The sequence below is a fragment of the Oncorhynchus keta genome, chromosome 13, assembly GCF_023373465.1.
Source record: "Oncorhynchus keta strain PuntledgeMale-10-30-2019 chromosome 13, Oket_V2, whole genome shotgun sequence".
NCBI classification, from domain to species: Eukaryota; Metazoa; Chordata; class Actinopteri; order Salmoniformes; family Salmonidae; genus Oncorhynchus; species Oncorhynchus keta.
This window is the reverse complement of record NC_068433.1, coordinates 1,147,439-1,165,598: the sequence shown is the minus strand read 5'-3', so window position 1 is coordinate 1,165,598 and position 18,160 is coordinate 1,147,439. Positions and strand designations below refer to the sequence as shown.

The 18,160-nt window shown below is 45.4% G+C and overlaps 1 protein-coding gene and 1 long non-coding RNA gene across 4 annotated transcripts in view; one reads left to right on the top strand and one right to left on the bottom strand.

Annotated features, from left to right (window-relative positions):
• tfr2 (transferrin receptor 2) overlaps window positions 1-18,160 on the top strand; it is a 96,157-nt gene that overhangs the window by 53,858 nt on the left and 24,139 nt on the right. For all 3 annotated transcript variants that reach the window (XM_052458837.1, XM_052458836.1, XM_052458838.1), the window contains exons 10-12: window positions 1,649-1,768; window positions 2,186-2,268; window positions 15,430-15,493. In XM_052458837.1, the coding sequence (XP_052314797.1) occupies window positions 1,649-1,768; window positions 2,186-2,268; window positions 15,430-15,493 (267 nt within the window). The remainder of the gene's footprint in view (window positions 1-1,648; window positions 1,769-2,185; window positions 2,269-15,429; window positions 15,494-18,160) is intronic.
• LOC127906573 (uncharacterized) lies at window positions 6,047-13,672 on the bottom strand. Its single transcript, XR_008061897.1, has 9 exons — window positions 12,600-13,672; window positions 12,090-12,471; window positions 11,769-11,832; window positions 10,627-10,882; window positions 9,580-9,835; window positions 8,819-8,946; window positions 8,083-8,432; window positions 7,232-7,390; window positions 6,047-6,284 (listed from the first exon to the last, which is right to left on the bottom strand). It is a non-coding gene; the product is annotated as an uncharacterized LOC127906573 (long non-coding RNA).

The window sequence follows — 18,160 nt, the reverse complement described above, 5'->3', positions numbered from 1 at the left end:
GACGTTCATTGAGGTAGATCTTGAGGGCCTCTAGGTCACCTTGATGGCGGATGTTAGTATATAGACTGGTGACATCAAAAGTAAACAGAATTGTCACGTTCTGACCATAGTTCTTGTGTGTTTTCCTTGTTTTAGTGTTGGTCAGGACGTGAGCTGGGTGGGAATTCTATGCTGTGTGTCTAGTTTGTCTATTTCTATGTTTGGCCTGAAATGGAGAATATAATTTTCAGGTACGTGGTCCACAGATTTCACAAAAAGATCTGTAGTATGCGTGGGGAGGGAGATCGCCCAGGGTTTCCCAAAATACTCTACAAAGGTAGAGATATTGTCTGTCAGAGATCCTACTCACAGTGGGCCTGCCTGGTATGGGTGGTGTCATGCTCTTGTGAATGTTTTGGGTAGAGCGTGAATATACAGACAGGTGTGGTTGGGCACTCAACCTTGATAAACTCATTATCGGTCTTTGTAATTTTCCCTTCATTCAAACATTTTAACAATTTATCAGAGACTTGGATTGATTAGTAAGGGGCCTTTTCATTCGTCATCACTAAGTTTCCTTTTCAGGGTCTGCTTGCACCTCCTCGGTCATCAGGTTTTATAATCATACTTTTCAGAGTCTGCTTGCACCTCCTCGGTCATCAGGTTTTATAATCATACTTTTCAGAGTCTGCTTGCACCTCCTCGGTCATCAGGTTTTATAATCATACTTTTCAGAGTCTGCTTGCACCTCCTCATAACAGATTATTTCTCTGCTTATTGTGGAATACCTTGTTTTCTTTATTCTTAGCCAGGAGATGATGTACATCTTTCTCAACTAGGAGGGAAATTGTTTCAAGAGAGGGATTTATTTTGGGTGGTAAAAAATGTGCTTTTCCCTCTTAAAATATGTATTCCCCTTGTCCATGTCCTCAGGGCGAGAGTCAGGTTCATTGTCATTCAGGGGGTAGAGGGTGGGTGATACTAATATCGATCAATAGATTAACATTGGCAGGTGCAGAGGGAGAAACCCCATTGTTATAAACAAAATGTTTTACCTCTTGTTTCAGGAAGTGATGGGGGGTAGAGGGTAGGAGATAGGGGGTAAGGGGTAGAGGGTAGGAGATAGGAGAAAAGGGGTTGAGGGTAGGAGATAGGGGGTAGAGGGTAGGAGATAGGGGGTAGAGGGTATGGTAATTATGCCTCTAACTTTCTCACTCAGCATTATTCATGATTCTTTCAGGATTATCCCTCATCATGGTAACATCCACATTCATGCAGTGTTTCTAAACATATTCTATACTTATTTACAATAAAAATGACTTCAAAATGACACAATACATTATATAGCATTGAGTTCTATTGGTCAAATCTAATCAAATGAGGTCATCTCTGCTCGCAATACGGGACCAACTACTACATGTTTAAATGAGGTCATCTCTGCTAGGAATACGGGACCAACTACTACATGTTTAAATGAGGTAATCTCTGCTAGCAATACGGGACCAACTACTACACGTTTGACTAATTTAATTGACATACAAGATCATTTGTCCCAATACTTTGGTCCCCTGAAATGGGGGGACTATGTGCAATGTGGAGCTCACTGTAGATTCTTACCTAATACCTACCTATATCTCTCTCCCCCTCCTCCCCCTCCTCCCCCCTGTAGACCAGTACATTATAATGGGGGCCCAGAGAGATGCGTGGGGGCCGGGGGCGGTGAAGGCCGGGGTTGGAACAGCCATCCTGCTGGAGCTGGCTCGGACCTTCAGCAACATGGTGCAGAACGGTACGAACCACAACACAACCACAATATAACCACAACACAACCACAATATAACCATAACACAACCACTATATAACCACAACACAACCACAATATAACCATAACACAACCACAATATAACCATAACACAACCACTATATAACCACAACACAACCACAATATAACCATAACACAACCACAATATAACCATAACACAACCACTATATAACCACAACACAACCACAATATAACCACAACACAACCACAATATAACCATAACACAACCACAATATAACCATAACACAACCACAATATGTCCTGTGTGTGTGTGTGTGTGTGTGTGTGTGTGTGTGTGTGTGTGTGTGTGTGTGTGTGTGTGTGTGTGTGTGTGTGTGTGTGTGTGTGTGTGTGTGTGTGTGTGTGTGTGTGTGTGTGCGCTAGGTTTCTACCCCAGGAGGAGTCTGTTGTTTGTTAGTTGGGACGCTGGAGATTTTGGGAACGTTGGTGCCACAGAGTGGTTGGAGGTACTGACTCCCTCTCTCTTCTTCTCTACCTCTATCCCTCCCTCTCTCTTCTTCTCTACCTCTATCCCTCCCCTCTCTTCTTCTCTACCTCTATCCCTCCCTCTCTCTTCTTCTCTACCTCTATCCCTCCCTCTCTTCTTCTCTACCTCTATCCCTCCCTCTCTTCTTCTCTACCTCTATCCCTCCCTCTCTCTTCTTCTCTACCTCTATCCCTCCCTCTCTCTTCTCTCTCTATCCTCTCCCTCTCTCTTCTTCTTCTCTACCTCTATCCCTCCCTCTCTCTTCTTCTCTACCTCTATCCCTCCTCTCTCTTCTTCTCTACCTCTATCCCTCCCTCTCTTCTTCTCTACCTCTATCCCTCCCTCTCTCTCTTCTTCTCTACCTCTATCCCTCCCCTCTCTTCTTCTCTACCTCTATCCCTCCCTCTCTCTTCTTCTCTACCTCTATCCCTCCCCTCTCTTCTTCTCTACCTCTATCCCTCCCTCTCTCTTCTTCTCTACCTCTATCCCTCCCTCTCTCTTCTTCTCTACCTCTATCCCTCCCCTCTCTTCTTCTCTACCTCTATCCCTCCCTCTCTTCTTCTCTACCTCTATCCCTCCCCTCTCTTCTTCTCTACCTCTATCCCTCCCTCTCTCTTCTTCTCTACCTCTATCCCTCCCTCTCTCTTCTTCTCTACCTCTATCCCTCCCTCTCTCTTCTTCTCTACCTCTATCCCTCCCTCTCTCTTCTTCTCTACCTCTATCCCTCCCTCTCTCTTCTTCTCTACCTCTATCCCTCCCTCTCTCTTCTTCTCTACCTCTATCCCTCCCTCTCTCTTCTTCTCTACCTCTATCCCTCCCTCTCTCTTCTTCTTCTACCTCTATCCCTCCCTCTCTTCTTCTCTACCTCTATCCCTCCCCTCTCTTCTTCTCTACCTCTATCCCTCCCTCTCTCTTCTTCTCTACCTCTATCCCTCCCTCTCTCTTCTTCTCTACCTCTATCCCTCCCCCTCTCTTCTTCTCTACCTCTATCCCTCCCTCTCTCTTCTTCTCTACCTCTATCCCTCCCCTCTCTCTTCTTCTCTACCTCTATCCCTCCTCTCTCTTCTTCTCTACCTCTATCCCTCTCTCTCTCTTCTTCTCTACCTCTATCCCTCCCTCTCTTCTTCTCTACCTCTATCCCTCCCTCTCTCTTCTTCTCTACCTCTATCCCTCCCTCTCTTCTTCTCTACCTCTATCCTCCCTCTCTCTTCTTCTCTACCTCTATCCCTCCCTCTCTCTTCTTCTCTACCTCTATCCCTCCCTCTCTTCTTCTCTACCTCTATCCCCCCCTCTCTCTTCTTCTCTACCTCTATCCCTCCCCCTCTCTTCTTCTCTACCTCTATCCCTCCCTCTCTCTTCTTCTCTACCTCTATCCCTCCCTCTCTTCTTCTCTACCTCTATCCCTCCCTCTCTTCTTCTCTACCTCTATCCCTCCCTCTCTCTTCTTCTCTACCTCTATCCCTCCCTCTCTCTTCTTCTCTACCTCTATCCCTCCCCTCTCTTCTTCTCTACCTCTATCCCTCCCTCTCTCTTCTTCTACCTCTATCCCTCCCTCTCTCTTCTTCTCTACCTCTATCCCTCCCTCTCTCTTCTTCTCTACCTCTATCCCTCCCTCTCTCTTCTTCTCTACCTCTATCCCTCCATCTCTCTTCTTCTCTACCTCTATCCCTCCTCTCTCTTCTTCTCTACCTCTATCCCTCCCTCTCTCTTCTTTCTACCTCTATCCCTCCCTCTCTCTTCTTCTCTACCTCTATCCCTCCCTCTCTCTTCTTCTCTACCTCTATCCCTCCCCTCTCTTCTTCTACCTCTATCCCTCCCTCTCTTCTTCTCTACCTCTATCCCTCCCTCTCTCTTCTTCTCTACCTCTATCCCTCCCTCTCTTCTTCTCTACCTCTATCCCTCCATCTCTTCTTCTCTACCTCTATCCCTCCCTCTCTCTCTTCTACCTCTATCCCCTCTCTCTTCTTCTCTACCTCTATCCCTCCATCTCTCTTCTTCTCTACCTCTATCCCTCCCTCTCTTTTTCTACCTCTATCCCTCCATCTCTCTTCTTCTCTACCTCTATCCCTCCCTCTCTCTTCTTCTCTACCTCTATCCCTCCTCTCTCTTCTTCTACCTCTATCCCTCCCTCGCTCTTCTTCTCTACCTCTATCCCTCCCTCTCTTCTTCTCTACCTCTATCCCTCCCTCTCTCTTCTTCTCTACCTCTATCCCTCCCTCTCTCTTCTTCTCTACCTCTATCCCTCCCTCTCTCTTCTTCTCTACCTCTACCCTATCCCTCCCTCTCTTCTTCTCTACCTCTATCCCTCCCCTCTCTTCTTCTCTACCTCTATCCCTCCCTCTCTCTTCTTCTCTACCTCTATCCCTCCCTCTCTTCTTCTCTACCTCTATCCCTCCCTCTCTCTTCTTCTCTACCTCTATCCCTCCCTCTCTCTTCTTCTCTACCTCTATCCCTCCCTCTCTCTTCTTCTCTACCTCTATCCCTCCCTCTCTCTTCTTCTCTACCTCTATCCCTCCCTCTCTCTTCTTCTCTACCTCTATCCCTCCCTCTCTCTTCTTCTCTACCTCTATCCCTCCCTCTCTCTTCTTCTCTACCTCTATCCCTCCCTCTCTCTTCTTCTCTACCTCTATCCCTCCCTCTCTCTTCTTCTCTACCTCTATCCCTCCCTCTCTCTTCTTCTCTACCTCTATCCCTCCCTCTCTCTTCTTCTCTACCTCTATCCCTCCCTCTCTCTTCTTCTCTACCTCTATCCCTCCCTCTCTCTTCTTCTCTACCTCTATCCCTCCCTCTCTCTTCTTCTCTACCTCTATCCCTCCCTCTCTCTTCTTCTCTACCTCTATCCCTCCCTCTCTCTTCTTCTCTACCTCTATCCCTCCCTCTCTTTAGGGATCTCTCCCTAGAGAGAGGAATACATCTCATATAAATCACATTGGCTACACATGGCCTGTCTGCAACGAACTTGAAACATTGTATCAACTAATAACTTTGGTTCTGGCCTGAAGCTTGCAGCTAGAGAACTTGCAACATTGTATAAAATATTCTGGGCCCTGAGAGTTTCCTGCTCAGTGAGCTCGGGACAGACGCAGCTGGAGACTGCAGAAGGGATAAGAAGCAGTGACTTGAGCAGGAGCTCACCGGAGCTGAGTACCGACACCTCACACGTTCTACTGCCTGAGGTCCTGTTCCTCTTTATAGGATATTATCTCTAAAGTATTGTAGAGCTCCTGTTCCTCTTGTATAATATTATCTCAACAGTATTGTAGAGCTCCTGTTCCTCTTATAGAATATTATCTCAACAGTATTGTGGAGCTCCTGTTCCTCTTATAGAATATTATCTCTAAAGTATTGTAGAGCTCCTGTTCCTCTTATAGAATATTATCTCTAAAGTATTGTGGAGCTCCTGCACCTAAATATAAACAGTCCTGGCACCTCAAATGAGAACTGCAACCTAATCCAGTCCAAGTCAAGCACTGATAATCAGTAATCAGGCCTATTTTATGACGTTTCCACTGGATAAGACATGACATTTCTACCTTTCATGCTGAGTGGTTATAGAAAGGGAGGTAAATAACAGCTGGTGCACGATATCTAAGGAAGTCTCAAGCTATTTTTTAAAATTTGTATTTATTTGTACCTTTTTATTTAACTAAGCAAGTAAGTTAAGAACAAATTAAAATGTTAAATGACCTAGGAACGGTGGGTTAACTACCTTGTTCAGGGGCAGAACGACAGATTTTTACCTTGTCAGCTCGGGGATTCTATCTTGCAACCTTTCGGTTACTAGTCCCAACGCACTAACCACTAGGCTATCTGCCTCCCAACGCACTAACCACTAGGCTATCTGCCTCCCTACACTCTAACCACTAGGCTATCTGCCTCCCAACGCACTAACCACTAGGCTATCTGCCTCCCTACACTCTAACCACTAGGCTATCTGCCTCCCTACACTCTAACCACTAGGCTATCTGCCTCCCTACACTCTAACCACTAGGCTACCTGCCGCCTCTACACTCTAACCACTAGGCTACCCTGCCGCCTCTACACTCTAACCACTAGGCTATCTGCCTCCCTACACTCTAACCACTAGGCTACCTGCCGCCTCTACACTCTAACCACTAGGCTATCTGCCTCCTCTACACTCTAACCACTAGGCTATCTGCCTCCTCTACACTCTAACCACTAGGCTATCTGCCTCCCTACACTCTAACCACTAGGCTATCTGCCTCCCTACACTCTAACCACTAGGCTATCTGCCTCCCTACACTCTAACCACTAGGCTACCTGCCTCCCTACACTCTAACCACTAGGCTATCTGCCTCCCTACACTCTAACCACTAGGCTATCTGCCTCCCTACACTCTAACCACTAGGCTATCTGCCTCCCTACACTCTAACCACTAGGCTACCTGCCTCCCTACACTCTAACCACTAGGCTATCTGCCTCCCTACACTCTAACCACTAGGCTACCCTGCCGCCTCTCCACTCTAACCACTAGGCTATCTGCCTCCCTACACTCTAACCACTAGGCTACCCTGCCCCCTCTACACTCTAACCACTAGGCTACCCTGCCGCCTCTACACTCTAACCACTAGGCTATCTGCCTCCCTACACTCTAACCACTAGGCTATCTGCCGCCTCTACACTCTAACCACTAGGCTATCTGCCGCCTCTACACTCTAACCACTAGGCTACCTGCCGCCTCTACACTCTAACCACTAGGCTATCTGCCTCCCTACACTCTAACCACTAGGCTATCTGCCTCCCTACACTCTAACCACTAGGCTACCTGCCGCCTCTACACCCTAACCACTAGGCTATCTGCCTCCCTACACTCTAACCACTAGGCTATCTGCCTCCCTACACTCTAACCACTAGGCTACCTGCCGCCTCTACACTCTAACCACTAGGCTATCTGCCTCCCTACACTCTAACCACTAGGCTACCTGCCACCTCTACACTCTAACCACTAGGCTATCTGCCTCCCTACACTCTAACCACTAGGCTACCTGCCCCCTCTACACTCTAACCACTAGGCTATCTGCCGCCCCTACACTCTAACCACTAGGCTACCTGCCGCCTCTACACTCTAACCACTAGGCTACCTGCCTCCCTACACTCTAACCACTAGGCTATCTGCCTCCCTACACTCTAACCACTAGGCTACCCTGCCCCCTCTACACTCTAACCACTAGGCTACCCTGCCGCCTCTACACTCTAACCACTAGGCTATCTGCCTCCCTACACTCTAACCACTAGGCTATCTGCCGCCTCTACACTCTAACCACTAGGCTATCTGCCGCCTCTACACTCTAACCACTAGGCTACCTGCCGCCTCTACACTCTAACCACTAGGCTATCTGCCTCCCTACACTCTAACCACTAGGCTATCTGCCTCCCTACACTCTAACCACTAGGCTACCTGCCGCCTCTACACCCTAACCACTAGGCTATCTGCCTCCCTACACTCTAACCACTAGGCTATCTGCCTCCCTACACTCTAACCACTAGGCTACCTGCCGCCTCTACACTCTAACCACTAGGCTATCTGCCTCCCTACACTCTAACCACTAGGCTATCTGCCTCCCTACACTCTAACCACTAGGCTATCTGCCTCCCTACACTCTAACCACTAGGCTACCTGCCACCTCTACACTCTAACCACTAGGCTATCTGCCTCCCTACACTCTAACCACTAGGCTACCTGGCCCCTCTACACTCTAACCACTAGGCTATCTGCCCCTACACTCTAACCACTAGGCTACCTGCCGCCTCTACACTCTAACCACTAGGCTACCTGCCTCCCTACACTCTAACCACTAGGCTACCTGCCGCCTCTACACTCTAACCACTAGGCTATCTGCCTCCCTACACTCTAACCACTAGGCTACCTGCCGCCTCTACACTCTAACCACTAGGCTACCTGCCACCTCTACACTCTAACCACTAGGCTACCTGCCACCTCTACACTCTAACCACTAGGCTACCTGCCGCCTCTACACTCTAACCACTAGGCTACCTGCCGCCTCTACACTCTAACCACTAGGCTACCTGCTGCCTCTACACTCTAACCACTAGGCTACCTGCCGCCTCTACACTCTAACCACTAGTCTACCTGCCTCCTCTACACTCTAACCACTAGGCTACCTGCCGCCTCTACACTCTAACCACTAGGCTACCCTGCCGCCACTACACTCTCACCACTAGGCTACCTGCCGCCTCTACACTCTAACCACTAGTCTACCTGCCGCCTCTACACTCTAACCACTAGTCTACCTGCCTCCTCTACACTCTAACCACTAGGCTACCTGCCGCCTCTACACTCTAACCACTAGGCTACCCTGCCGCCTCTACACTCTAACCACTAGTCTACCTGCCGCCTCTACACTCTAACCACTAGTCTACCTGCCGCCTCTACACTCTAACCACTAGTCTACCTGCCTCCTCTACACTCTCACCACTAGGCTACCTGCCGCCTCTACACTCTAACCACTAGTCTACCTGCCGCCTCTACACTCTAACCACTAGTCTACCTGCCTCCTCTACACTCTAACCACTAGGCTACCTGCCGCCTCTACACTCTAACCACTAGGCTACCTGCCGCCTCTACACTCTAACCACTAGTCTACCTGCCTCCTCTACACTCTAACCACTAGGCTACCTGCCGCCTCTACACTCTAACCACTAGGCTACCCTGCCGCCTCTACACTCTAACCACTAGTCTACCTGCCTCCTCTACACTCTAACCACTAGGCTACCTGCTGCCTCTACACTCTAACCACTAGACTACCTGCTGCCTCTACACGCTAACCACTAGGCTACCTGCCGCCCCTACACGCTAACCACTAGGCTATCTGCCGCCTCTACACTCTAACCACTAGGCTATCTGCCTCCCTACACTCTAACCACTAGGCTATCTGCCTCCCTACACTCTAACCACTAGGCTACCTGCCGCCTCTACACTCTAACCACTAGGCTATCTGCCTCCCTACACTCTAACCACTAGGCTATCTGCCTCCCTACACTCTAACCACTAGGCTACCTGCCGCCTCTACACTCTAACCACTAGGCTATCTGCCTCCCTACACTCTAACCACTAGGCTATCTGCCTCCCTACACTCTAACCACTAGGCTATCTGCCTCCCTACACTCTAACCACTAGGCTACCTGCCACCTCTACACTCTAACCACTAGGCTATCTGCCTCCCTACACTCTAACCACTAGGCTACCTGCCCCCTCTACACTCTAACCACTAGGCTATCTGCCGCCCCTACACTCTAACCACTAGGCTACCTGCCACCTCTACACTCTAACCACTAGGCTACCTGCCGCCTCTACACTCTAACCACTAGGCTACCTGCCGCCTCTACACTCTAACCACTAGGCTACCTGCCACCTCTACACTCTAACCACTAGGCTACCTGCCACCTCTACACTCTAACCACTAGGCTACCTGCCACCTCTACACTCTAACCACTAGGCTACCTGCCGCCTCTACACTCTAACCACTAGGCTACCTGCCGCCTCTACACTCTAACCACTAGGCTACCTGCCGCCTCTACACTCTAACCACTAGTCTACCTGCCTCCTCTACACTCTAACCACTAGGCTACCTGCCGCCTCTACACTCTAACCACTAGGCTACCTGCTGCCTCTACACTCTAACCACTAGACTACCTGCTGCCTCTACACGCTAACCACTAGGCTACCTGCCGCCTCTAGACTCTAACCACTAGGCTACCTGCCGCCCCTACACGCTAACCACTAGGCTATCTGCCGCCTCTACACTCTAACCACTAGGCTATCTGCCTCCCTACACTCTAACCACTAGGCTACCTGCCGCCTCTACACTCTAACCACTAGGCTATCTGCCTCCCTACACTCTAACCACTAGGCTATCTGCCTCCCTACACTCTAACCACTAGGCTACCTGCCGCCTCTACACTCTAACCACTAGGCTATCTGCCTCCCTACACTCTAACCACTAGGCTATCTGCCTCCCTACACTCTAACCACTAGGCTATCTGCCTCCCTACACTCTAACCACTAGGCTACCTGCCACCTCTACACTCTAACCACTAGGCTATCTGCCTCCCTACACTCTAACCACTAGGCTACCTGCCCCCTCTACACTCTAACCACTAGGCTATCTGCCGCCCCTACACTCTAACCACTAGGCTACCTGCCGCCTCTACACTCTAACCACTAGGCTACCTGCCTCCCTACACTCTAACCACTAGGCTACCTGCCGCCTCTACACTCTAACCACTAGGCTATCTGCCTCCCTACACTCTAACCACTAGGCTACCTGCCGCCTCTACACTCTAACCACTAGGCTACCTGCCACCTCTACACTCTAACCACTAGGCTACCTGCCACCTCTACACTCTAACCACTAGGCTACCTGCCACCTCTACACTCTAACCACTAGGCTACCTGCCGCCTCTACACTCTAACCACTAGGCTACCTGCTGCCTCTACACTCTAACCACTAGGCTACCTGCCGCCTCTACACTCTAACCACTAGTCTACCTGCCTCCTCTACACTCTAACCACTAGGCTACCTGCCGCCTCTACACTCTAACCACTAGGCTACCTGCTGCCTCTACACTCTAACCACTAGACTACCTGCTGCCTCTACACGCTAACCACTAGGCTACCTGCCGCCTCTAGACTCTAACCACTAGGCTACCTGCCGCCCCTACACGCTAACCACTAGGCTATCTGCCGCCTCTACACTCTAACCACTAGGCTATCTGCCTCCCTACACTCTAACCACTAGGCTATCTGCCTCCCTACACTCTAACCACTAGGCTACCTGCCGCCTCTACACTCTAACCACTAGGCTATCTGCCTCCCTACACTCTAACCACTAGGCTATCTGCCTCCCTACACTCTAACCACTAGGCTACCTGCCGCCTCTACACTCTAACCACTAGGCTATCTGCCTCCCTACACTCTAACCACTAGGCTATCTGCCTCCCTACACTCTAACCACTAGGCTATCTGCCTCCCTACACTCTAACCACTAGGCTACCTGCCACCTCTACACTCTAACCACTAGGCTATCTGCCTCCCTACACTCTAACCACTAGGCTACCTGCCCCCTCTACACTCTAACCACTAGGCTATCTGCCGCCCCTACACTCTAACCACTAGGCTACCTGCCGCCTCTACACTCTAACCACTAGGCTACCTGCCTCCCTACACTCTAACCACTAGGCTACCTGCCGCCTCTACACTCTAACCACTAGGCTATCTGCCTCCCTACACTCTAACCACTAGGCTACCTGCCGCCTCTACACTCTAACCACTAGGCTACCTGCCACCTCTACACTCTAACCACTAGGCTACCTGCCACCTCTACACTCTAACCACTAGGCTACCTGCCACCTCTACACTCTAACCACTAGGCTACCTGCCGCCTCTACACTCTAAGCACTAGGCTACCTGCTGCCTCTACACTCTAACCACTAGGCTACCTGCTGCCTCTACACTCTAACCACTAGGCTACCTGCCGCCTCTACACTCTAACCACTAGTCTACCTGCCTCCTCTACACTCTAACCACTAGGCTACCTGCCGCCTCTACACTCTAACCACTAGGCTACCTGCTGCCTCTACACTCTAACCACTAGACTACCTGCTGCCTCTACACGCTAACCACTAGGCTACCTGCCGCCCCTACACGCTAACCACTAGGCTACCTGCCGCCCCTACACGCTAACCACTAGGCTACATGCCGCCCCTACACGCTAACCACTAGGCTACCCTGCCACCTCTACACTCTAACCACTAGTCTACCTGCCTCCTCTACACTCTAACCACTAGGCTATCTGCCGCCCCTACACTCTAACCACTAGGCTACCTGCCGCCTCTACACTCTAACCACTAGGCTACCTGCCTCCCTACACTCTAACCACTAGGCTACCTGCCGCCTCTACACTCTAACCACTAGGCTATCTGCCTCCCTACACTCTAACCACTAGGCTACCTGCCGCCTCTACACTCTAACCACTAGGCTACCTGCCACCTCTACACTCTAACCACTAGGCTACCTGCCACCTCTACACTCTAACCACTAGGCTACCTGCCACCTCTACACTCTAACCACTAGGCTACCTGCCGCCTCTACACTCTAACCACTAGGCTACCTGCCGCCTCTACACTCTAACCACTAGGCTACCTGCCGCCTCTACACTCTAACCACTAGTCTACCTGCCTCCTCTACACTCTAACCACTAGGCTATCTGCCGCCCCTACACTCTAACCACTAGGCTACCTGCCGCCTCTACACTCTAACCACTAGGCTACCTGCTGCCTCTACACTCTAACCACTAGGCTACCTGCCTCCTCTACACTCTAACCACTAGTCTACCTGCCTCCTCTACACTCTAACCACTAGGCTACCTGCCGCCTCTACACTCTAACCACTAGGCTACCTGCTGCCTCTACACTCTAACCACTAGACTACCTGCTGCCTCTACACGCTAACCACTAGGCTACCTGCCGCCCCTACACGCTAACCACTAGGCTACCTGCCGCCCCTACACGCTAACCACTAGGCTACATGCCGCCCCTACACGCTAACCACTAGGCTACCTACCGCCCCTACACGCTAACCACTAGACTACCTGCTGCCTCTACACGCTAACCACTAGGCTACCTGCCGCCCCTACACGCTAACCACTAGGCTACCTGCCGCCCCTACACGCTAACCACTAGGCTACCTGCCGCCCCTACACGCTAACCACTAGGCTACATGCCGCCCCTACACGCTAACCACTAGGCTACCTGCCGCCCCTATTGCTCGCATTGCTCGCCTGAGGTACAGTGACTAGATCAATGATGGTCAGATGGTCAGATGAAGCAGATGCTCAGCTACAGTAATGTTCTACTAGCACAGACGGGAATATGCTCTGGGATTCCTCCAATGGCATTGAGGAGTACACCACATCAGTCACTGGCTTTATCAATAAGTGCATGGAGGACGTCGTCCCCACAGTGACTGTACGTACATACCCCAACCAGAAGCCATGGATTACAGGCAACATCTGCACTGAGCTAAAGGGTTGAGCTGCTGCTTTCACGGAGTGGGACTCGGACGCTTCTAAGAAATCCTGCTATGCCCTCCGACGAACCATCAAACAGGCAAAGCGTCAATACAGAACTAAGATGGAATCGTCGGCTCTGACGCTCGTCAGATGAGGCAAACCATTAATACTATAAAGGGGAAGCACAGCCGAGAGCTTCCCAGTGACACAAGCCTCCCAGACGAGCTAAACCACTTCTATGCTCGCTTCGAGGCAAATAACACTGAAACATGCATGAGAGCACCAGCTGTTCCGGACAACTGTGTGATCACGCTCTCCGCAGACGATGTGAGTAAGACCTTTAAACAGATCAACATTCACAAGGCCGCAGGTTCAGACGGATTACAAGGACGTGTACTCTGAGCATGGCGCTGACCAACAGTCAAGTGTCTTCTCTGACATTTTCAACCTCTCCCTGTCCGAGTCTGTAATACCAACATGTTTAAGCAGGCCACCATAGTGCCTTCAAAGTAGTCACCCTTTGCCTTGATGACTGTTTTGCACACTCTTGGTATTCTCTCAACCAGCTTCACCTGGAATGCTTTTCCAACAGTCTTGGAGTGAAGAAAAAGCAGCACCTTTTGGCTGATTTTCTTTCTTTCTGTTTTCCGACTCATCTCAAATGGGTTGAGGTCGGGTGATTGCGGAGACCAGGTCATCTGATGCAGCACCATCACTCTCCTTCTTGGTCAAATAGCCCTTAGGACATATTTCCTAATGTCCATTGCTTGTGTTTCTTGGCCCGAGCAAAGTCTCTTCTTCTTATTGGTGTCCTTTAGTAGTGGTTTGTTTGCAGAAATTCGATCATTAAGTCCTGATTCATGTAGTCTCCTCTGAACAGTTGATGTTGAGATGTGTCTGTTACTTGAACTCTGAAGCATTTATTTGGTCTGCAATTTCTGAGGCTGATAACTGTAATGAACTTATCCTCTGCAGCAGAGGTAACTCTGGCTCTCGCTTTCCTGTGGCGGTCCTCATGAGAGCCAGTTTCATCATAGAGCTTGATGTTTTTTGTGACTTGAAGAAACTTTCAAAGCTCTTGTCTTCAAGTAATGATGTCGTTTCTCTTTGCTTAGTTGAGCTGTTAGCAATGTATGTTACTATTCAATAACACTCCAGAAAAATAGGTTTAGTCTCCCCTGTCCTCAACTATTCTCCCACTGAACAAAGGAACAGGATGCCATTTATAACCCCTCACCCTAGCCTTGGGTTGACTATTCTGAAGTCCTTGCAGTACAACTTGGCCAATGGCCAAATAACAAGTATCCTGCCCCCGACTCAATGTACAGTCCAATGTGGCCCACGTCGCTCTGAGTTCAGGACATTCTAACAGATGTTGAACTGAAACCCAACTCCTAATTTCCTATTGACCATTATTATATTTTACACACTTTTGACCATTAGGACTCTAGTTTTTAGGCGTCTCATCCTCTGCATTGTGTATTTATCTTCACCATATTCTTATAATATGGACTTGGTATTTTACCAAATAGGGCTATCTTTTGTATACCACCCTTGCCTTGTCACAACACAACTGATTTGGCTCAAACGTATTAAGAAGGAAATAAATTATTTTAACAAGGCTGTTAATTGAAATTAATTCCAGGTGACTACCTCATGAAGCTGGTTGAGAGAATGCCAAGAGTGTGCAAAGTTGTCATCAAGGAAAAGGGTGGTTACTTTTGGAGAATCTCAAATATAAAATATAGTTTGATTTGTTTAACATTTTTTTGGTTACTACATGATTCCATATGTCTGATATCTTCACTATTCAACAAGGCAGAAAATAGTAAAAATAATGAAAAACCCTTAAATGAGGTGTGTCAACTTTTGACTGGTTTATACTATTATTATATATAAGAAAGAAAGAAAAAAAATATATATATATATATATAATTGGTTTATATTATTATTATATATATATATAATTATATATTTCTTACAGCTCGACTAAAACAATCTCTCTCTCTCGATATCTCTATTGTTCTTTCTCTACCTCTGTCTGTCCATGTAATATCCTTAACCTCTCTTACCTCTCCTATGGTTGCCAGGGTTACCTGTCCATGCTACACCTGAAGGCTGTGGCGTACTTCAGTCTGGACCAGGCGGTTATGGGTAAAACAAAGAGCCACAGCATAACATTGTTACAATGTTGAACATACGATGTGAAATATACACTGAACTATAAACACAACATGTAAAGTGTTGGTCCCATGCTTCATGATCTGAAATAAAAAAAATCCCAGAAAGTTTCCATATTCACAAAATATATACCATGTTAAATATATACCATGTAAAATATATACCATGTTAAATATATACCATGTTAAATATATACCATGTTAAATATCTGATGTTAAATATATACCATGTTAAATATCTGATGTTAAATATATACCATGTTAAATATCTGATGTTAAATATATACCATGTTAAATATATACCATGTTAAATATATACCATGTTAAATATCTGATGTTAAATATCTGATGTTAAATATCTGATGTTAAATATCTGATGTTAAATATGTACCATGTTAAATATATACCATGTTAAATATATACCATGTTAAATATATACCATGTTAAATATCTGATGTTAAATATATGATGTTAAATATATACCATGTTAAAAATATAGCATGTTAAATATATACCATGTTAAATATATACCATGTTAAATATATACCATGTTAAATATATACCATGTTAAATATATACCATGTTAAATATATACCATGTTAAAAATATACCATGTTAAATATATACCATGTTAAATATATACCATGTTAAATATATACCATGTTAAATATATACCATGTTAAATATATACCATGTTAAATATATACCATGTTAAATATATACCATGTTAAAAATATACCATGTTAAATATATACCATGTTAAATATATACCATGTTAAATATATACCATGTTAAATATCTGATGTTAAATATATACCATGTTAAAAATATACCATGTTAAATATATACCATGTTAAATATATACCATGTTAAATATCTGATGTTAAAAATATACCATGTTAAATATATACCATGTTAAATATCTGATGTTAAATATATACCGTGTTAAAAATATACCATGTTAAATATATACCATGTTAAATATATACCATGTTAAAAATATACCATGTTAAATATATACCATGTTAAATATCTGATGTTAAATATATACCATGTTAAATATCTGATGTTAAATATATACCATGTTAAATATATACCATGTTAAAAATATACCATGTTAAATATCTGATGTTAAATATATACCATGTTAAATATATACCATGTTAAATATATACCATGTTAAAAATATACCATGTTAAATATCTGATGTTAAATATATACCATGTTAAATATATACCATGTTAAATATATACCATGTTAAATATATACCATGTTAAATATATACCATGTTAAAAATATACCATGTTAAATATCTGATGTTAAATATATACCATGTTAAATATATACCATGTTAAATATATACCATGTTAAATATATACCATGTTAAAAATATACCATGTTAAATATATACCATGTTAAAAATATACCATGTTAAATATCTGATGTTAAATATATACCATGTTAAATATATACCATGTTAAATATATACCATGTTAAATATATACCATGTTAAAAATATACCATGTTAAATATCTGATGTTAAATATATACCATGTTAAATATATACCATGTTAAATATATACCATGTTAAATATATACCATGTTAAATATATACCATGTTAAAAATATACCATGTTAAATATCTGATGTTAAATATATACCATGTTAAATATATACCATGTTAAATATATACCATGTTAAATATATACCATGTTAAAAATATACCATGTTAAATATCTGATGTTAAATATATACCATGTTAAATATATACCATGTTAAATATATACCATGTTAAAAATATACCATGTTAAATATCTGATGTTAAATATATACCATGTTAAATATATACCATGTTAAATATATACCATGTTAAATATCTGATGTTAAATATATACCATGTTAAATATCTGATGTTAAATATATACCATGTTAAATATATACCATGTTAAATATTTACCATGTTAAATATATACCATGTTAAATATATACCATGTTAAATATATACCATGTTAAATATCTGATGTTAAATATATACCATGTTAAATATCTGATGTTAAATTACATTTACATTACATTTAAGTCATTTAGCAGACGCTCTTATCCAGAGCGACTTACAAATTGGTGCATACACCTTATGACAACCAGTGGAACAGCCACTTGCATCTAAATCTTGTTGGGGGGGGGAGAAGGGGGGGGGTGAGAAGGATTACTTACCCTTACTTACCCTATCCTAGGTATTCCTTGAAGAGGTGGGGTTTCAGGTGTCTCCGGAAGGTGGTGATTGACTCCGCTGTCCTGGCGTCGTGAGGGAGTTTGTTCCACCATTGGGGGGCCAGAGCAGCGAACAGTTTTGACTGGGCTGAATATATACCATGTTAAATATATACCATGTTAAATATATACCATGTTAAATATCTGATGTTAAATATATACCATGTTAAATATATACCATGTTAAATATATACCATGTTAAATATCTGATGTTAAATATATACCATGTTAAATATCTGATGTTAAATATATACCATGTTAAATATATACCATGTTAAATATCTGATGTTAAATATATACCATGTTAAATATCTGATGTTAAATATATACCATGTTAAATATCTGATGTGAAATATATACCATGTTAAAT